We start from the raw sequence: 22151 nt of genomic DNA, 5'->3' as shown, positions 1-22151 counted from the left end.
GACCCTGATGCTGGGAAAGATTGAAGGCTGGAGGAGAAGGGGATGACAGAGGATGAGATGGTTGGATGGCATCACTGACTCAATGGACGAGTTTGAGTAAACTCCGGGAGTTGGTGATGGACAGGGAGGCCTGGTGTGCTGCAGTCCATGGGGTCGCAGAGAGTCAGACATGAATGAGCGACTGAACTGAGCTAAACTGAGGACAGGACAGGGCTTCCCAGGTGGTGCTAGTGGTAAAGAACTCTCCTGCCAATGCAGGAGACATAAGAGACTCAGGTTTGATCCCTGGGTTGGGAAGATCCCCTGGAGAAGGAAATGGCAACCCACTCTAGTATTCTTGACTGGAGAATCCCATGGACAGAGGAGCCTGGTGGGCTACATTCCCCAGGGTTGTGAAGAGTTGGACACTACCGAAGCAATTTTGCAGCAGTAGGACAGGACAGAACCATGATAGAAATTTCAGTAAACCCTCCTCTGAGTACCTGGAGAGGGCAGGTGTTTAGGAGGCAGCATTGGGCTGAATCACATTCCCCAAACCTTCGAAACCATAGAGTAGCTATCCCACCCATACAGTATCCCATCCCCAAAAGAGGCACTTATAAAACATGTATCAAAAGAAATCAGAACCCTCACAGGGCTTAAATAACCAATTTTATTAGAGGTTATTTTATCATCCCCTTTAGGGGTTAGCAGGCCACTCTCATGCCTTCTCTGGATGTGTTTTGAAGACTCTGTGCCCTCAGCCTACTTCCTAAAGCCATGCTGAAGCAGAAAACCCCTCAAATATTTCATCAAACCAGACTTTCTGGGGGCTGGTGGATTCCATAGGGCCCCATGTGGGTTCTCAATTTCCTCCAGTTCTTCTGTCTTGAGACGAGGAGCCCCAGCACCGCAGTGACCTGGTGGCTGAAGGTTCCTCTTCAGAGAAGTGTGGACTCTGATGCTGCCCTCCCTGGCATGTGGGGCACTCACTCTGGGAAGCGGCATAGGACCAGGATCTCTCACACTCAGGTTGGGGGCTGAGTGCTGGGCCTTGGCCAAGTGTGGGGACCGGGAGTTCTTGTTCAAAAAGGTCATGCTCAGCCTTGTTGCAGCACAGTGGAGACTCCTTTTGAAGCTGAAGGTGTCTGTGGAACAGGAGGAAGTCTGCTGCCCAGCCCCTCTGCGTTCCTCGGGTTCCAGGCTTCCTCTTTTGTGTGAGGGCTGCTGACACTGGAATCTGAGGGGCTTCTGAGATACGTGTTCCCTCCTCCAGTCGTAGCCTGCCCTGGGGTATGAGACCCTCACTCTGCGGAAAGCCCTCTCTGCCATCCGGGAGATCCCCGGCCTGACCATCTTTCCCCCACTGATGTTCTCACTGGAAGGTTCTTGGACCCTTTCTTGGCGCCACCAGCTGCTAGATTCTGCAGCAGGCCTGGGGTTCCTGGAAGCCGTGAGTTCCGCCCTGGGAGGAGCCTCTTTCTGGACATCCTGTGGTTCTCTGGCGCCCTCTGGTGGTCTGACTCTCTTAGGCTTTACAGGAGGGATAGAACTGCCCATTGGCTCCGACCCGGACCCGCTAGGCTTCTTTAGAGCTCTGGCCTGTGTAGGTTTTGAGCTTTTCCCTTCGGGGGTCCGAAACTTCTGGGACTTAAGGCCTGGCCTGGAGCCCTGGGCCTCACTTTCCTGCTGCCCCTGCAACTCACAGGCCATGTGCAACCCAGGGAACCTCTGCCCAGCAAGAGGCAGTGGGCGTGGTCCTAACACATTAAAGTGCATGTAGGACTCCAGGATCCGCTGGGGGAGGCCCCACTTCAGGTGGGCGATCTTCCGCCGCATAAGGGACTCCAGGAGCTGTCGCTGACTCTTCTTGAGGACTGGCCACTTGGGCAGGACAGTGAGGGCAGTGGGATCACCCAATGGAGCTGTACCGGCTTGGGGGGTGTGGCCACATGAGACAGAGGGGCAGGCAGAGGGCAAGCCCAGGGGAGCAGCCAAAGACTGTGGGTTCCGGAGCTGTCCACTCCGGTCAGCGGTCTTCCCTGGATCCACTCTTCCCTCCCTTTGTTGGCTTCTCTGGGGTTTAGGTCTGGCTTGCCGGGAAGCTGGAATGACATCGACTCTGGGCTTCCCAGCAGTGGCCGTGCTCTGGCTGGCCAAATGCTCCCCCTCTCCACTGACAAGCAGGAAGAGTTCGCTGTGGTTGGGGAGAGCCTTCATCTCAGGATGGGGAGCAGCGGCCACAGCCTGTTCCTGATCCATGGCCCCACAGTCAGAGCCAGTGAGGGCTGGGGGCCCTTCACGGCCAGAACAGTCAACTTGGAGAGGGCCTTCAGCAGCATCCTTTCCTCTGACCTGGCCTTTGTTTCCTTGCCTTGGCACTCGAAGCCTTCCAGCATCCTCAGCTCTGCACTTTCTCTGGCTCCCTGCATCCCCAATTTCTGCAGCATCCTCCTCTTCACCCTTGTTCCGGTTTCCTTGCCCTTGTATCTGGATCTCTCTGTTGGTTTCACTTCTTAACTCTCCCTGATAATCTCCACCATGAGCCTGGGTCTCTTTACCATCATCACCTGTGATCCCTCTCAGGTTACTCTTCCCTTGTATTTGAATTTCTGCACCGTTCTCACCTCCAGTCTGCTCCTGGTTCTTCCACTCTGGTGAACAGATGTTTTCATTAACCTTACTTTTTAACAGTCTCTGCTTCCCTCCCCCAAGTCTCTGAATATTTCTACCATCCTTGCTTCCAACCTCTCTCTGGCTTTTCTTCTCCAATGTTGGATTTTCTGGGTTATCCATTCCTTTAGTCTGCTCCCAGTGTCTTCCCCCTGGTGAGTGGCTCAATCCAGTTTCACCGTCTAATTGTCCTTCATTCTCTCTCTCAAATCTCTGGGTTTCTACACCATCGTCAGCTCCAGGTTCTCTCTGGTCTGTCTTCTCTGGTATCTGAATTTCTGTTTCATTCTCACCTCCCATCTGCTCGTGGTTCTTCCTGTCTGACAAATGAGTCTTTTCATCAGAGTCATCTCTTAACTGATTCTGGTTTTCTCCTCCAGGTGTCCAGGTCTCTGTACCTTCCTCACCTCCAGCTTCTCTCTGGTTTCTCTTTTCTGGACCTTCAATTTCTACACCATTCTCGCCTCCAACCTGCTCCTCTTTCTTCCATTCTGCTGAATTAGTTACTATATCAGTTTTACTTGCTAGTTTTCCCCAGTTCTCTGCCTCAGATGCCTGGGTATTTTGACCATCCCTGCTTCTAATGTGTTCCTGATTCTTCCACTTTGGTATGTGAATATTTCCATTAATTTCACTGTTTAACTGGTACTGGTTTTCTTCCCTAAGTTCCTGAGTCTGCTTACTATCTTCACCTTTAAACTCTCTCAGGTTTTTCGTCCCCGTTGCCTGGATATCTGTACTAGTCTCATCTCCAAACTTCTCCTGGTTCCTCATCCCTGATGGATGAGTCTCTACCTGAGTTACACCTCTTAATTGTCTCTGGTTCTCTGCCTCTGGTGCCAGGGTGTTTGTATCATCTTCATCTCTGTCCTTTCTCTGGTCTCTCTTCTCCAGTGCCTGAATTTCTGCTCTATGTTCACCTCCAATCTGGTCCTCACTCCCCCAACATGGTGTCTTGAATTCTCTGTCAATTTCGCTTGCTCCTGGTTTCTGGTCTCCCCAGCATTGTGCCCGGATCACCACCCAGTCCTCCTCTCTTATCTCCCTGATGCTGTTCCTTCTAGATATCTGACTTTCCCCAGCATCCTCACCTCTTTTTACGCCTTGATTACTCCACCCCACTTGAAGTTCATGTCTTAGTTGTTTCTGGATCTCTGCCCTACATACTTGGACCTTCCCAGCTTTCTCACTTCCATCTTGATCCTGCTTCTCCCATCCTGGTGTCTGGATCTCTGTAACATTCTCATTTTGAACGCATTCCTGCTTTCCCCACCCCAGGGCCTGGGTCTCTATGCCATCCTCATTTTCCACTTCTCCCAAGTTCTCCCTCCCAGATACCTGGATTTGCACAGCACCCTCACGTCCACCCCGGTCTTCTTTTCTCCTCTCTTCCACCTGAATTTCTATACTACTATCACCTGTAATCTGCTCTTGTTTTCCCCACCCTGGGAGCCGGGCATCCTCACCATTCTCACTTCCAGTTTGGCCTTGCTTCCTCAACACGTGGGCCTCATTCTTTCCTTCATCCTCTCCTCTGGCCTCCTTCTTGTTCTCAAAAGACTGGGTCTCTATAGCATCCTTATCCCTTTTCCTATCCTGAGTTTCCCACATTGGTGTTTGGATCTCTGCATCAATTTTACATCTTAACTGTTCTACTTTCTCTCCTCTACATGCCTGGGTTTCAGGAAGATTCTCGCCTCCAGCCTCCCCGGGACTTCTCTTCCATAGAATTTCAGCTCTACTTTCAACTTGCACCCGGTCCTGCTTCTCCCACCATGATGTCAAGATCTCGCCAACAGCCTTACTTATTACTAGTCTCCGGCTGCCGCAGTCCAGGGCCTTACTCTCTGCCATGTCCTCCATCCCAAAGTTTATTGGCAGTTGCCTTCCAGATGCCTGAATTTCCCAAGCATTATCCCCTCTGCTCTCTCTCTGGTTCGCCCACCCTGGAGCCTGGGTCTGTCTACTAGCCTCTCTGCTTAATGTCTGGTTTTCTGTTCCTGGTGTGCAGGCCTCTTGTGGGAAGCCCCAGGATTTCCACGTGGGCATTCCCACTCGTTGGTTGGAAGGAACCGGTAGGAACTCTCTGGAACAAAACGGCAAGCTCTGGGCTGAAGGGAGGTTTGGGAGAGGGGTCATGGAGGTGGGGTGGCATCTCATGCTGACAATATGCTCCAGTGGTGCCAGTTCTTCCTGGGGATGGACCAACAGCTGCTCCATCCTTTGGCACCTGTCCAGGGCAGGGGGCTGTGGCTTGCAAATCAGGTGAGTCTGATCATCACTACAACACCAGGGTACCTGCCATGCTTCCCAAGAACAGTCCCGAGGTAGCATACTGGTGCTTGGAAAGGAGGTGGTGCAAAAGATGTGATCAGAAGAGGTGTAGGCATCCCACAGTAAATGGTGACATGGGTGCTGACAAGAGAGCAGATATTGGGTCCATGATTCCTCGAGGCTCCTCCAGTATTCCCTGCTCTTTCTTCGGGCCCATTGTTGGGCATGAGCATCCAGGCCCCTGAACTTGCCAGGACTGAGAAAGAATTCAGGGGTCAGCCTGATACAAGTGTCATGTCTCATGGAGGGCACTGCCCACTTCTGCAGTGGCACCTGTAGGTAAGAACAGAGAAGTAAAAATCTTTGCATTTACATTATCTCATCTAATCCTCACAGATTAGGGTTGTAATCCTCATTATCCAGATGAGGATGCTGGGGTTCAGGAAATGGGGAGTCACTCCTCTTAAGGAAAATATTCATTCAAGAAAATATTAATTTACACTTCCCTGGTGGTACAGTGGATAGGAATCTGCCTGCCAATGCAGAGGATGGGGGTTCCATCCCTGGTCTGGGAAGATCCCACATGCCGCAGGAACAGCTAAGCTGTTACGCTACAACTGCTGAGCCTGTGCTGTAGAGCCCACGAGCTGAAACTGAGCCTGGGCGCCACAACTTCTGAAGCCCGTGTGCCTAGAGCCTATGCTCTGAAACAAAACAAGCCACCACGATGAGAAGCCCACATAACACAACTAGAGAGTAATCCCCACTCTTAAATCCTCACGCAGCAGCCAAGACCCAGCACAGCAAAGTTAATTAATTAAACTTAAAGAAAAGAAAATACTCAAGAAAGAAAGATAAAGAGTTTATTCCAGGCCACGCACTGTTCTAGGTGCTGGATGTACCAGCATGCACAAGACAGAAAGTCTTTGTTGGGAGCTGTCTTCCAGACTTGAAAGACACAATAACCAAGTATACAACATGATGTTAGGTATCAAAAAGTGCTCTAACGGGAACAAAGGCAGGAGTAGGGATGGGGTTAGCTCCTTTTGTCAGAGAATCCTCTCAGAGGAGGTGATGTTTGACTGAAGACCTGAATGAAGCAAGGGACAAACCAAGCGACGTCTGAAGAAAGAAACTTGTAGGTGAGGAGACATTCATGCAGAGGCCCTGAGGATGGAACAGGGTCGTTTGTATAAGAACAGCTAGGAGGCCGTGTAGTCAGAATGGAAGGAGTGAGTGAGGAAGACAGCACGAAGAGATGAGGTCAGAGAGAAATGCAGAACAGATTATTCCAAGCCTTGGAGTTGTGGTTAGGAGTTAGATTTTGTTCTGAGTTTGACTGGAAGTATATCCATGAGTTGTTGCAAAGTCTTGAGTGGCAAAGTGTTATGATCTGTTTTTAAAAGTTTGTTCTTGCTCATGAACATAATGTTAGGCCTAAACCAGGTGCAAAGGAATATTTACTGCGTGATGCCATATGGGCAAAACCAGTCTAATGCTTTTAGAAATCAGCGGAGTGCTGCAAGCTTCTGAGCTGCTGGTCGTGGTCTGTTTTCTTAATCTAATGCTGCACCTGGATGTGTTCCGTTTGCAAAAATTCATTGATCTACACACTTATAATCTGGGACTTCCCTGGTGGTCCGTGGTTAGGAATCCACCTTCCAATGCAGGGGACTCAGGTTTGATCCCTGGTTGGGGGAACTATGCCACAGGGCAACTAAGCCTGCTTGTCACAACTACTGAGCCTGGGGGGCTCTTGAGCCCGGGCATCACAACTAGAGAGAAAACCAAGCACCACAATGCAGAGCCTGCACACCACAATCAAAGATCCCGCATGCCACAACTAAGACACAGTGCAGCCCAAAATAAATAAATATACAATATATGGACGTATAAGTATACAAAATATACATATATATGTTAAATAGTTAAGATGATAAACTTTTAAAATAAATAAAAATTTTAAAAATAAAAATACACACTTATAATCTGTATATATGTATTATCCTTGGATGAAAAATTTTAAAAAGAGACAGAAAGAAGTTCATTCTCTTGGCTGCATGGAGCACTGAGCTCCATGGTTGGGTGAGAGAGGAGGCAGGAACCAGGCAGAAGGTGGTACCTATAGTGCAGAAGAATGTGGTGAGGGTTTGAGAAATGATCAGATTTGAGATATGGTTTGCAAGTAAAGCCCATAGGACTTGCAGGTGGATTGAACACGTGGCATGAGGGAGAGAGAAGTCCAGGGTGACTTCTGGCTTTGAGGCAAGACAATGCTCTTCCTGAGTTCATCAGAGTTCAGTCTGAATCCATCTCCGGTACACAGGGCATAGAACAGGGTCCCTAACAAATGACACACAATCATGGTGTGGAGGGAAAGAGGTGGGTGGGACCCCCTCACCTTGATGAACTTCCTCATGCTGCGGTGGGTCCTGGTGACCTGATGCCAGTAGTGCCGGACCTGCCAGATCAGAAAGAGGCAGAGGACAAGCAGGTTGCCACAGCACCGAGGGTCCCTGCAGCTGCGATCCTCAGAGAGCAGGCCCCGCACTGGCTCCCACTCAGGACCCCGGAACGGCCCCACGACAGCACAGGCGCCCAGGAGGGGCAGCAACATGACACGGTTTAGGTCAGGCAGGTGGTGTTCTGGAGTTGGAGGGCAGGGCTGATATGGCTGACCTGGCCACTGCGGGGCGGGGTAGCCCCTGCCTCATAGAACTGCTGTCACTAAGGCCACCTCATAAAGGCTTTTGATGCTGTGGCCTTAGCTGCAGCTGCTGCACGTGACATCAGAGCTGGCTAACACGGCCACAGTATAGATGAGGACAACACTGGGGAACGGCCCAAAAGGAATTAAGAGGAAGAAGAACTTAAACACCTTGCCCTCTGGAGTGAAGAGACTATGTTCCCCCCATGTTGATGGAGGGATGAACTGAAGTCTGTTGGATTTCTTTCTTCCTATGGGATACTTTCATCCATTTGTCCTTCAGGTATCCAATATCAAACACTTAATGAACACCCTATTGAACATGTGTGTTCTTGTTTAACCACCCAGCATATCCTGATTTTTTGTTGGGGGATTACTTTCCCAACTCAGGATCAGTGTTGATAGGAATATAAATGCTATCCTGAAGACTTTCACCCAAAGGTTATGAACAAAATACTGAATAACAGAGCAGGCAGGGTCTTCAGCCAATCAGAATGGGCCAGGCCTTAACTCCTTCATTTCTGGGTTGTAAGTGGTCCCTGGGGCTTCCCAGATGGTGCAGTGGTAAAGAATCTGCCTATCAATGCAAGAGACCCAGGAGATGAGGGTTTGATCCCTGGGTCGGGAAGATCCCCTGGAGGAGGAAATGGCAACCCACTCCAGAATCCTTGCCTGGAAAATCACATGGACAGAGGAACCTGATGGACTACAGTCCAAGGAGTCACAAAGAATCAGACATAACTGAGCATGTACACACAAAAGTGGTCCCTGGGGTTACAGTAGAAGGGTGTCACCTATTTACCAACCATTTGGAAAGTATCTCTCTATTCTAAGAGCCCAGGACTTCCCTCGTAGTCCAGTGGTTAGGAATCTGCCTGCCCAGGCAAGCGACACTGATTCCACAATCCATGGTCTGGGAAGATTTCACACGTCATGGGGCAACTAAGCTCTTGCACTGCAACTACTGAAGCCCACATGCCCCAGAGGACATGTTCTGCAACAAGAGAAGTCACTGCAATGAGAAGCCTGCACACTGCAACTAGAGAAAACCCAAGTGCAGTAATGAAGACCCGGCACAGCCATAAATAAACAAATGAAGTTAAAAAACACACAAGAAAACCCCAATATACCACACAATGCATCTTGGCTAAATGCTCAGTTCAGTCGCTCAGTCGTGTCCGACTCTGCGACCCCATGTATCGCAGCATGCCAGGCTTCCCTGTCCATCACCAACTCCCGGAGTTCACTCAAACTCATGTGCATCGAGTCGGTGATGTGATCAGCCATCTCATCCTCTGTCGTCTCCTTCTCCTCCTGTCCCCAGTCCCTCCCAGCATCAGGGTCTTTTCCAGTGAGTCAACTCTTCGCATGAGGTGGCCAAAGTATTGGAGTTTCAGCCTCAGCATCAGTCCTTCCAATGAACACCCAGGACTGGTCTCCTTTAGGATGGACTGGTTTGATCACCTTGCTGTCCGAAGGACTCTCAAGAGCCTTCTCCAACACCACAGTTCAAAAGCACTGATTCCTCGGGGCTCAGCTTTCTTTATGGTCCAACTCTCACATCCATACATGACTACTGGAGAAACCATAGCTTTGACTAGACAGACCTTTGTTGGCAAAGTAATGTTTAAATTTAAATGTGCTACAAAATAAACTAGCAATGGAATGACACCACTAAAATTCTTTGTTTTGGTGCATTATATTTTGGGTATCGAACTCACTGTTCCTGCCAATAACTGGTAATAAAACAACACTAAAACTACGGCAAAGGCGGTCCCTCCCCCCAGAACTGAAGTCGTTCCGCGCTGTTGCCCTTTAAGGGGAGAGCCGCCCTCTTTAACGTCATTTCCGCTTCCGGCCGCGAGCGGCCATTTCCACTTTTTCCCTGCGACTTTTTTCGGCGGAAAGTTCTTTTCTAACATCGCCTGTGCTTCTTGAGGAGGGACGGTATCACTGAACCGCAGCTATGGTGAGTGCGTGCGCCTGGTTGAAGAGCCAGGAAGTGGGAGACTCGGGGTTCTGTTCTCTCACTAGCTTGTCGGCTTAGAACATGCGCGGTGTCGCCGTCTCGGCGAGGGGTTCGAGCTCGGACGGCCGAGTAGCCCCAAGCACTGTCTTTTCTCCCGGTCCGAGGTTAGAACGCTAGAGATGGGTCCCGGATTCTGTGATGGAGCGTCTGTCAGCAGTTAGTGCTCCTGGCTGAATGCCTCCGGTGAGCGGAGAGGGCCTGAGAGAAAGGGACCGACCCACGTGGGACAGAGTAGAAAGTCGGATGAGAAAATTTGATTTTATTGGTTTTATATTTCTTTTGGAGGGGTCGCTAGAGAATGATGTGGAACCCTGGGTTTGGATCATCCTCCCCAGCTCCACTTTCCCATTGCTGGGGTTCAGGAGAAGGATATCTCCATGGGTCTACGCCTAGTGCCTGTCGCAAGTTACGTGTGCCAGGGATTAAAGGGGCCTTTCGCGTTTGGAGGTTTCCCTGGTGGCTCAGAGGTTAAAGCGTCTGCCTGCAATGCGGGAGACCCCGGTTCGATCCCTGGGTCGGGAAGATCCCCTGGAGAAGGAAATGGCAACCCACTCCAGTATTCTTGCCTGGAGAATCCCATGGAGGAAGGATCCTGGTAGGCTACAGTCCACGGGGTCGCAGAGAGTCGGACACGACTGAGCTACTTCACTTTCACTTGGCGTTTGGAGCCTGCGTTTGGAAGGAACCCCAGCCTGGAATGCAGGAAAGATTCCTCCTGCGAGGCGGTAACCTCGGAAATCAGAAGTCCTGGTAGCACCACGTGCGGGGCTCATCTAAAACTCTTGATGGTCTCTAACTTTTTAATCAGATCGTGTGCCTTGGTACCTAGTTTTGGTCGGCACTTAGTGAGGAGGGAAGAGTTTGCAAAAACATTTCGACTTTCATAATGAGGTTTAATCCTTTTAACGGTTCTTGGATCCCAAAGCATATCTTCCCTGCTGCCCCACCCCCATTTTGAGGTTGGTATGTTGCTGAGTCTAGAACTTGAACCTTCTAAACTGGTGTTCGTTTTTCGGAGTTCCTTGAGAAGTTTTGGAATCAGGTGGTCTCAGTTTAATAATGCATTTAATTGCCTTTGCGCCTGGTATGGAGAGAGTGAGCATGCACTATTTGTTGTCAAATCAAAACTTGCAGGTTTTTGCTGTCTGGTGTATGAGGAGAACAAAGACATCAAGCTACGGGTTAAAGTTGTCTAGCAGTAAGATTTCATTCATTCACTCATTTAATTAACCCTTGGAAAAATTAAAAGGTGGATAAATACACCCTAAGCAACTTTCAGTTGCTACTTATAAGGTCGGTGGTTTGGCTTTAAAATTGAGTGGAACTTTTGTTGTCGTTTTGACTTTTATTAAACCACTAAAGTGACTCCTCTTTCAGTTCAGTTCAGTCGCTTAGTCGTATCCAGCTCTTTGCTACCCCATGGACTTGCAACAGGCCAGGCTTTCCTGTCCATCACCAACTTCCAGAGCTTGCTCAAACTCTTATCCATCCAGTTGGTGATGCCATCCAACCATCTCATCCTCTGTCATCCCCTTCTCCTCCTGCCTTCAATCTTTCCCAGCACAGAGTCTTTTCCAATGAGTCAGTTCTTCTCATCAGGTGGCCAAGGTGTTGGAGCTTCAGCATCAGTCCTTCCAATGAATATTCAGGACTGATTTCCTTTAGGATTGACTGGTTGGATCTCCTTGCAGTCCAAGGGACTCTCAAGAGCCTTCTCCAACACCACAGTTCAAAAGCATTGATTCCTTGGGGCTCAGCTTTCTTTATGGTCCAACTCTCACACATGACTACTGGAGAAACCATAGCTTTGACTAGACAGACCTTTGTTGGCAAAGTAATGTCTCTGCTTTTTAATATGCTGTCTAGGTTGGTCATAGCTTTTCAGAATCTGCCTGCAATGCGGGAGACCTGGGTTGGGAAGATTCCCTGGAGAGGGAAAAGACTACCCACTCAAGTATTCTGGCCTAGAGAATTCCATGGACTGTACGGGATCACATAGAGTTGAACACAACTGAGTGACTTGCACTTCACTTTCTTCCAAGGAGCAAGCGTCTTTTAATTTGATGGCTGCAGTCACCATCTGCAGTGATTTTGGAGCATAAGAAAATAAATTCTGTCACTGTTTCCATTGTTTCCCCACTTGTTTGCCATGAAGTGTTGGGACTGGATGATCATAGTGGATCTCCTGAAGTCTCCCCCTTTTATGCCTTTGATGTTTATTAAGAGATGAGAATCCTAGTTCCCAGAGATGGGTGATTGGAAGCTACAGTAAAAATATCTGGCATTTTAAAAAGTATATTTATGAGGAGTGATAGGAATTAAAGTGTTCCTGGGAACTTAACTGTTTAAGAGGAGGTTCTGAATTGTGACATTATTGGTGAGCATTAGATTTTGATGAGTTAAAAACATAAGTTGTGATTTCTTAGTAGCCATCAAAAAAATAAAAATAACTCCAAACCACTAGAGTAGAAAATGGTGGCGGGTGGGGGCGGGAGACACTTGAAGGAAAGAAAGTACAAGTAAAATGAGGATGACATAATTACAAGAAGAAATAGATGTGCAGTTATGTAGCGTTTAATTGATTGTGAAGCCAAAACATCAGTGTGAATAACACTATGAATAAACTTGATCTAGTGGTGGTAGTGAAACCAGTGAATACTGCACCCATCAGTTATAGAAGATAAAGATTGATAATAATACAGACCATATTCTCTCAACTAAAATGCAAATGACTTAGAAACAAAGTGTAAAGAAAATATAAAGAACTCATGGGTCAAATTGAAAATAACAAGGGAAATTTGAAAACAGAACTGAACAATAATGGAAATACCAAATATCAGAATATGTAGGGTACAACTAAAGTATTGGAACCTAAGATGGGGGGGCACTAAAAAGCTAGGAAAAGATCATAAGGACAAAGTAATGTGAAAGAAAAAGCAGAAATTACTGAAATAGAAAATATATCTTGTTGTAAGGTGGACAGAATCAGAAGAATATTTGAAAAGTCCCCTCTGATGAGATTAATCTAGAAAATATGAGCAATGTGATATTTATAAATATAGGAACTTAGAGGAACAAATACCTGAAAACAATAGAATCAAAATGAATTAAAGTAGAAGTAGGAGGGCTGAATAATAGTAAAGAAACAAAGTTAATATTGTATGTTAATTATAATTCAGTAAGAAAAACTAAAGTTTTGTTTTTCTTTTTTTAACTAAAGTTTTTTAACATGGAAAAACTTTAAGTGTTAGTTGCTGAGTCCTGTCTGACTCTTTGCAACTCCATGGACTGTGGTCCACCAGCCTCCTCTGTCCATGGAAGTCTCCAGGCAAGAAAACTAGAAAACCATCCCATTCTCCACGCAATCTTGCTGACCCAGGGATTGAACCCTGGCCTCCTGCTTTGTGGCATCTGAGCCACTACACCTACTTTAAACAATAGCTTTATTGAGATAATTTCATACCATAAAGTTCTTCTCTTTAAAGTGTGTAAGTCAGTGGTGATCATTTTGTATAGAAATATCAAATAATGGTGTTGTGCACCTGGAACTAACATAATATCATAGGTCAGTTATGCATCAATTTTAAAAACAAGTGTGTAGTAGAAAAAAAATAAGTGTATAATTCAGTGGGTGTTCTATTTACAACCTTGTGCAACCAACACTAGAAAAACTTATAAAGGAGAAAAGTCTTGACTCATCCATCTCGTACAAAAAATATGATGGAATTCAGTGCCAATTCATTTATAAAAGAAGTTCTTAAAATATTAAGGAATAGTGTGAATTTTCTTAAGCTGAAATATCTGAGTAAATCTAAAAGATACTAAGGCTTTTGGAGAAATTATAAAGCTTTATTTAAAAGCACTAAAAAGTTAAGTAAATATGTATGCTTAACTGATTTGACAGATTCTGTATCTTAAAGGTGTTTTATCCTAATTGGGATTACTTTAAATCTACAAATCAATGCTGTCCCAGCAGGCTTTTTCTTTTTCTTTTCTATTTTTCTTGGTAGAATTTGAAAAAGCTGATTCTAGAATATATGTGCTTGCTCAGTCGCTGTTAGTTGCTTGGCCATGTCGGACTCTTTGTTACCCCATGAAGTATATAGCCCACCAGGCTCCTCTGTCCATGGGATTTTCCAGGCAAGAATACTAGAGTGGCTTGCCATTTCCTCCTCCAGGGGATCTTCCTGACCCAGGGATTGAACCCACATCTCTTGAGTCTCCTGCATTGCAGGCGGATTCTTCACCACTGAGCCACCTGGCTGTATGAAGAAGAGCAAATAATTAGAGATCTTTCCCACTTCGTGAAACATCTTGAACTTCCCCTAATTTCTCATCACCCTGGGACCATGACAGACTGACCCAGTGCGTTGTGTTGGTGTGTGGGACCAGGCTTCCGGGTACGAGCTGGTTCTCGAAGTCACTTCCAGTTCCTCTGCAGTGGGGGCGGGAGCGGGGGGGTGCTTCTAAGCTCTTGGGGGATCAGGCAGGAGACGATCAAGGTGAACTCAATATGGTGAGTATATCCACTGGGCCATTGCCCATGGGTCACCACCTGGAACCGCGGTGCCACCTGCCGTAAGCTGCGTGCCACGGTCCAGCTTCCAAACCCAGGGTTAGACCGCATCACTGCGGGCAAACTGCTTGGTGCTCAGGAATGGTAATGTGGGCTGCACCCAGGTTATGTATATAATAAAATACATATTTGTAAAAAGAATCACAGGGAAAGCAAGTGAGAAATTTATAAAAAAAGTTAAAGTCAAGAGGTGAAAATAGGGTAGGAGAAATGGAATAGGCGAGGCACCACCGAATTTGTTTTCTGTGTGTTGTTTTGCAATGGATCCAATGGGGTTGCATTTTATCTATAGGTATTACAGCATGCATCTGTAAAATGAGAAATTTCAACAACTTCAATGCCACTACAATACCCCCAAATTTAATAATTCGTTAATATCAAATATATAGTATTGTTCTCCCCTGGTTGCCGCTGCTGCTAAGTCGCTTCAGTCATGTCCAACTCTGAGCGACCCCATGGACTGCAGCCTACAAGGCTCCTCGGTCCATGGGATTTTCCAGGCAAGAGTACTGGAGTGGGTTGCCATTGCCTTTTCTGCCTAGTTGCCGCAGGCCTCCAAAATAAAGCAACCTTTCCTTTCCTCCCAGCACTTGTCTCTGGAGAATTGGCTTTCGAGCAGCCAGACCTGGGTTCCGGACCTGGATTTGGTAGCAGTATTAGAATCAAAGGCTGGGACTTCTCCAGTGGTCCGGGCTAAGACTCTGCGCTTCTACTGCAGGGGGCGCAGGTTCCGTCCCTGGTCGGGAAACTAGGATCTCCGCAAGCACTGTGGGCAAAAAAAGTGGGATGGAAGGCTTGATCAGCTTTTCTCCTAGCTTTCCTCTTTTCCCCCCAAGACTGCTTGATCATTGATGGTTTGTTCTTTAAGAGAGGCAGTGTGCCTAGTCGTTCAGTCGTGTCCGACTCTTTGCGACCCGATGAACTGTAGCCTGCCAGGCTCCCTAGTCTAGGGATTCTCCAGGCAAGAATACTGGAGTGGGTTGCTGTGCCCTCCTTGAGGGGATCTTCCCAGCCCAGGGATCGAACCCAGGTCTCCAGCATTGCAGGTGGATTCTTTACCTTTGAGCCACCAGGGAAGCCCAGAGAGGCAATGGTCACATGGTATTTTTTTTGTGTGATGTTGGTAGCTATTAAAATCAATACCTGGATCCATTAATTTGTTTGGATTAATTAACTAATTAGTATGGCTTGCAGGATGGTGCTGTTTAATTGTATCATTCTTTAGGTGGAATACAGAAGATGTTTACCTGCTGCTTGCTTACCTATCAGTCTACATAGGAAAGGCTCTACAGTTTACTAGTTTTCAAAACAATGACTTTGGAACCACATAAATGTTTTATATATTTTTAAGAATTTTTAAGCAAACTAAATACAAAGGAACCTTAATTGTATATCAGATTGATAGCCACAAGGTAACATATAGTTTGAATAACTTTTGAATATAGTACTCTGACTGGATGGTTTTAGTTGGATGTATTGTAAGATTAAAAGGAAATTTTGACCTTGGTGGGTTTATAGTTGATGGAGGTAGTATTGGTATAGCAACTCTGAAACCATTTTATGTGAATTGCAGGGTAGAATAAATGAGAAAATACTTGGATGTTTTGGAAACCAGGATTCTTACTGAAAACTGAAGATTAAAATATAAAGGAAATAGAACTTTGTGCTGGGTTTCTATAAATTATACTTGTTTAGATTTAGTAAATTAAATGTGTATGTTTGGGGGAGGGAAGTAGGGAAGCTCCCTATTGTCCCTCTCAGTTTTTGGTTGGAGTACTTTGTGACTCGTCTGGAACAACTTCCGGTTCAGTTTGACTCATGCTTTGATATACCCCCAACAGACTGAGGCTGACGTCAATCCGAAGGCCTACCCTCTTGCAGATGCTCACCTCACCAAGAAACTATTGGATCTCGTTCAGCAGTCATGTAACTACAAGCAGCTTCGAAAAGGAGCCAATGAGGGTAAGGCAACCAGAGGATGGTCCAAGAAGAGTGTTACCAGCACGGTCCCCGTCTGGGGTCTGGACTAGATTTCCAAGGTGGAAAGAGGGCTGGATGCTTTTGACTAGGCCCACCATGGAGACTTCAGAGCAGCAGCGTGTGTGGCCTGTGGGCTAGCACTGGGTCACAGAGATAAGCAGTCAGGAATAAGCATTTGAGGGGGTTTCACTGGTAGCTCAGTGGTAAAGAACCCACTCACCAATGCAGGAGATACAATTAGAACCCAGATCTGGGAAGATCCCACACGCAGCTGAGCATCTAAGCCTGTGTGCCACGACTACTGAGGCTGTGCTGCACAAGAGAAGGCACTGCAGTGAGAAGCCCGCACACCGCCACTGAGAGAGTAGCCCTGCTCACAACACCTAGAGAAAAGCCCAAGCAGCAGGGAAGACCCGGAACAGCCAGAAACAAAAATATAAACTAAATAAAATGATAAGATTTGAACAATGCTGTGGGATGTTGAACTTGCTTGGTGAGTTAACGTGTAGTGTGAACTTTCCAAAGTATTGATGATGGCAGATTGGGATGGAAACTCCTGATCCTTGGTCACAGGGCTGGAGAAGTGCTACATTGCACTGCTTCCTGCTGGTGAAGCTTGGGGAGTGTGGTAGCAGAGGACAGGAAAAGAAGGGCTCTTTTTAGGATTTAGAGTGCGTTTTGACAGAACTGATGGGTTTGATGTAGAGTTTGAGGAAGGCATTGGGGATTTGATGCTTGGCTCCCTATCTCTTCCAGGAATATCCTAGTCCTGGACATTTTTGCCCATTTTTCTTGCACCTGTTTCTTTTCCTTGGAAATTGCTTTGTTGTGGCTTCTCTGCCCCAGCCCCCATCACCTGTTGACTTCATGTCCTTCTCTCCACAGCCACCAAAACCCTCAACAGAGGCATCTCTGAGTTCATTGTGATGGCCGCAGATGCGGAGCCCTTGGAGATCATCCTGCACCTCCCGCTGCTGTGTGAGGACAAGAACGTGCCCTATGTGTTCGTGCGCTCCAAGCAGGCTCTGGGGCGAGCCTGCGGGGTCTCCAGGCCTGTCATCGCCTGCTCCGTCACCATCAAAGAGGGCTCACAACTGAAGCAGCAGATCCAGTCCATCCAGCAGTCCATTGAAAGGCTCTTAGTCTAAACTGGTGGCCTCAGCCACACTCCCAGCTGACTCCTCTCCACCCCCCCGCCCCCGCAGAGTTATGTATCATATTGTCTGTTAGCATGTAGTGTTTCCAGCTACCTTCTATTGTTATAAAATATTTTAATGCTCAATCTGATTTTTGCATTTTTGTACTGTTGTCTTGTTTTATAGGTTGTCAGCCCCTCCCCTAATCTCCCCTTCCTCTCTGCCATCTTATCCTCCCTTTTAGAAAAATGAACTAACGCCAAGAACAGGTGGAACAGGCTGGATGACACCACTTAAAGGCAGGGAAGAGCCGAGAGAGTAGAGAATTGGTTCCAGCTTTCAGGGGCCTGCTTCCTACTGTGCAGGGCATGATGGCATAACTGTCTGCTTGTACCCCTCATTCCCATGTACAGGATCGTTGCACGTGTGTCTGAATCATCGAGGGGTTTCCTTTGCTCTGCAGGGCATAATGTATCATTTGGGGAGGAAGCATGTGTTCTGTGAGGTTGTTGGGTGTATGCCCGAAGTGTCGGTTGCTGATGTACCCCTGCTATTTGCTTTTGGTAATGTTGTATTCCCCCCCAACTCCCACCTTTGCCCCCTGAGGGTGGCGGGGCAGCAGCATACCAAAGAGACGTGCTGCCAAATTCCAGAGGCGCCTGGGTGAATGAGACATGGGCCAGTTGACCTAGGTCTTGAAGGCATGGTAGGAGGTTCTGGAATGGAGGATTCTGGGGCCATCATGGAGGACTGACTGGAAGCTGCAGCAGAGATGATGGAATCCAAGGAAGCATCCTCGCTTTGCTGAATGGCAATTTCTTCAGTGGACCCTTGTACCAGCTCTGAGAGCCGTTACCCGGGCCTGTCTCCTTCTATGATGTGGGTCAGATGTGTATTCTCTGTCCCACCAGAAGGACAGTGCTAATGTGTCATTCTTGTGAGCATCCTAATAAAGCATACATACATTCATATCCCAGTTTAAAGAAAGTGTGATTCTTGGTAGGTGTCCAGCTGATACTTGATTGAAGCATTAGAGTGGTTAATAGTTTCTTGTAGTTTCTCCGTTTTCACCAGGAAGCTGTGCAAAAGCCGTCACTTCCAAATGATTTCTGGTGGTTCAGAATATTCAGACTTAATCATTGAGGTGTTGCTGCCACTCTGGAAGAGGATTTCTCAACTTCAGCACTGTTGATATCTTTGCTTGGATAATCTTTTCCTATAGGAGCCTGCCCTGTATGCTGTAGAAAGTTTAGCAGCAAACCTGGCCTTTACCCACTAGAATGTAACCACTCCAGCAGTGGGTTCCTAGGGAGGCTAAAGCTACCCTGTCCTGCTAAAGCCTGTTCTGTTCCTACTGGGCTAGTAATCTCCTTTGGCTCACTCCAGCATATGTATCTTCATGTATCATACTGTAAAAGACTGAAATTGGGGGTGAAGGGAGATCAAGTAATCCAACCTCTGGAATTTCCTGGCGATCCAGTGGTTAAGACTCTACCTGCCAATGCAGGGGATGCAAGTTCGATCTCTGATCCACTAGGGGTCCCACATTCCACGAGGCAGGTGGCGGTGGTGGTGGTTTAGTCACTGTCATGTCCGACTCTGCAACCCTGTGGACTGTAGCCTGCCAGGCTCCTCTGTCCATGGGATTCTCCAGGCAAGAGTACTGGAGTGGGTTGCCATTTCCTTCACCATGAGGCAAGGGGGAGGACTAAACCCTTGCACAACTACTGAGCCTGTGTGTTCTAAAGCCTGTGCCGGGCAACAAGAGAAGCCAGCACAATGAGAAGCCTGTGCACCATAATTAGAGAGTAGGCCCCCAGCGTGGCCACTAGAGAAAGCCCTTAAGCAGCAACAAAGACCCAGCGCAGCCAAAAAATAAAAAATAGCAATATGACCATGTCAGAATTGCTCTAGTGATGAAGAATGCTGAAGTGCTGGCAGGGCCTACAGATGATAAGGTCCCAGCTGCATGAGTGTCCAGAGTAAACCTCAGGCAGGACTGGCTTTTATGTGTGATACAGTTACAATGAAGATTACACATTCAGGGATAGTTTGGGGTCAAACTGGAAAGGCTGGATAGTTGTCATAGCTCCCGGTCCATTATAATAGGTGTGTTTCCCTCTTAAATGGACTTGAGGCTGGAATTTGTTTGAAGGCAACGGAGAGGAAGTGGATGACTAGGCTCTCCCAGATTTCATGGTCCTGCTTTACCCTTTTAATAAGACGTTAAAAGAGATGTCCCCTCTGCATTCGGCCTGGAGGCATATACACATGTGCACAGACGCGTGCAATTCTCTCCAGCAGCCCCGCCCCCACCTGCCTCTGACTGCCACTCGGGCAGAGGCACCTCCCTGTTCCTCCCATCCCGCACGCTCTCGGCGCCAGGTTTGCGGTGTGCACGCACAGGCCATTTCTGCTCAGTGGCTGTGTGCGTGCCATCACCGCCTGCTGGACTGAAGCGTGTTTGCAGTCTAAGAAATTGGGTAAGTTAGTGCTTTTTGAGCACTTTCTGTATTCACATGTTTTCTTATTTTCATTATTCCACGTTATTCTTCTTCTTAGTATGCAGGTCAGGAAGCAACAGTTAGAACTGGACATGGAACAACAGACTGGTTCCAAATAGGAAAAGGAGGACGTCAAGGCTGTATATTGTCACCCTGCTTATTTAACTTCTATGCAGACTATATCATGAGAAGCGCTGGGCTGGAAGACACACAAGCTGGAATCAAGATTGCCGGGAGAAACATCAATAACCTCAGATATGCAGATGACACCACCCTTATGGCAGAAAGTGAAGAGGAACTAAAAAGCCTCTTGATGAAAGTGAAAGAGGAGAGTGAAAAAGTTGGCTTGAAGCTCAACATTCAGAAAATTAAGATCATGGCATCTGGTCCCATCACTTCATGGGAAATAGATGGGGAAACAGTGGAAACAGTGTCAGTCTTTTATTTTTGGGGGCTCCAAAATCACTGCAGATGGTGACTGCAGCCATGAAATTAAAAGACGCTTACTCCTTGGAAGGAAAGTTATGACCAACCTAGATAGCATATTCAAAAGCAGAGACATTACTTTGCCAACAAAGGTCCATCTAGTCAAGGCTATGGTTTTTCCTGTGGTCATGTATGGATGTGAGAGTTGGACTGTGAAGAAGGCTGAGCGCCGCAGAATTGATGCTTTTGAACTGTGGTGTTGGAGAAGACTCTTGAGAGTCCCTTGGACTGCAAGGAGATCCATGCAGTCCATTCTGAAGATCAGCCCTGGGATTTCTTTGGAAGGAATGATGCTAAAGCTCAAACTCTGGTACTTTGGCCATCTTATGCGAAGAGTTGACTCATTGGAAAAGACTCTGATGCTGGGAGGGATTGGGGGCAGGAGGAGAAGGGGACGACAGAGGATGAGATGGCTGGATGGCATCACTGACTCAATGGACGTGAGTCTGAGTGAACTCCAGGAGTTGGTGATGGACAGGGAGGCCTGGCGTGCTGTGATTCATGGGGTCGCAAAGAGTCGGACACGACCGAGTGACTGAACTGAACTGAGGCTTGAAAATGCCAAGTAAATTGCCTACAGTCATTTGTATGTGTGTGATGGAGCCAAGATGTAAATCTACTAAATCTGACTTGTGAGCTTACAAGAGCCCAACCAAATTATGTTTGGACATAACGGTTTTTCTCCCAGGAGCTCCACAGCAGAGAAGGCAAGCATCATTAATCTACAGAGAAACAGAGATCACACAATTGCTCTTTATCACAGACCTCAGTGGTTATTTTTCTAACATCATTCACATTACCCATGTTTTGTTTGACCCTTGAACCCTTCTCTCCATTTTGTAAACCAAACGGAGGAAAAGGACCCTACGGGCCTGCAGGTGTGCATAGAAAAGCCTAGGACTCATTAAATTTCCTTCTCACCAGCTTGAAAGCAAAGGCCCAGCAAGCGGTGGCACTCATTCTTACCCTCCTACTTGAGATGACCAGCCTGATTTTGATCTACCTCTGTGGTATTAGTAACCTTCTCTAGAACCCAGAGTTTTCCAAGAATGTGTCATTTAACAGGGGTGGTCTTATTTCCCAGCAACAAGAATGAACACTTATGTTAAATGATTTCACATTATCTTGCTGTATCCTCAAAGGAATCTAATTGGGTAATTATTTTCCCTCTCCCCGAGATAAGGAAAGAAATCCAAACAAGAATATAACATCTCCTTTCCAAACAAACACAAGCAAAAAAAAGTTGAGAAAATCCATAAAACTTAGAGCAAAGAATCCAAAACTGAAAACGTCTTCCAAGAGTAACCTGACCCTTCCTACACTCACCTCATGAGATGCTCATTCTAGTCTCAAAGACACAGGACCTACAAGCCATCCTCAGAGGATAAAAACCCTTTCAGGTGCTTTCCTTCCTTCTCTCAGGCTAATTGTTCAAAAGCAGTAACTGCACAGAGAACAAGGAAAGGGGCAGGGAGGATAAAGGTGGGAAGGTACGAGGGACACGGAGAGATCCCTCCCCTCCTTTTCCCCTTTTCCTGATCCAAGGACCCCTGCTTTTTCCATTCTTCCATCAAACCTCTCCTTATCTTCTTGAACTTCCTACAGCTCCCCTGAAAAATTACAGGAATAACTCATTTCACTTACACTGCAACCCCAATTCTCAGGGCAACAGAAAATGCGTATCTCTCCTTCACGTACTTGAATGTCATCTTAAGAAAATACAACAAGAGTAGGGGAGTTGGTATGTACTCGTGAAGCAAGTGGTACAAGAATTAGACAAGTTACCTTGTTATTACTCCTGAAATCT

The 22151-nt window shown here is 47.0% G+C and overlaps 2 protein-coding genes across 2 annotated transcripts; one reads left to right on the top strand and one right to left on the bottom strand.

Annotated features, from left to right (window-relative positions):
- Positions 1–632: 632 nt before the first annotated feature.
- Positions 633–7625, bottom strand: LOC112446778 (uncharacterized). Its single transcript, XM_024992798.2, has 2 exons — positions 7328–7625; positions 633–5259 (listed from the first exon to the last, which is right to left on the bottom strand). Exons 1-2 carry the CDS (start codon positions 7541–7543, stop codon positions 745–747), a joined length of 4731 nt encoding a protein of 1576 aa, XP_024848566.1. The 5' UTR covers positions 7544–7625; the 3' UTR covers positions 633–744.
- Positions 7626–9541: 1916 nt separating this feature from the next.
- SNU13 (small nuclear ribonucleoprotein 13) lies at positions 9542–18337 on the top strand. Its single transcript, NM_001077004.1, has 3 exons — positions 9542–9602; positions 16080–16200; positions 17104–18337. The coding sequence occupies exons 1-3, from the start codon at positions 9600–9602 to the stop codon at positions 17364–17366; spliced, it is 387 nt and encodes a 128-aa protein (NP_001070472.1). The 5' UTR covers positions 9542–9599; the 3' UTR covers positions 17367–18337.
- Positions 18338–22151: the final 3814 nt, after the last annotated feature.

Source organism: Bos taurus, chromosome 5, assembly GCF_002263795.3.
Source record: "Bos taurus isolate L1 Dominette 01449 registration number 42190680 breed Hereford chromosome 5, ARS-UCD2.0, whole genome shotgun sequence".
NCBI lineage: Eukaryota > Metazoa > Chordata > Mammalia > Artiodactyla > Bovidae > Bos > Bos taurus.
The sequence above is the reverse complement of the archived record's forward strand: the minus strand, read 5'-3'. Positions and strand labels throughout refer to the sequence as shown.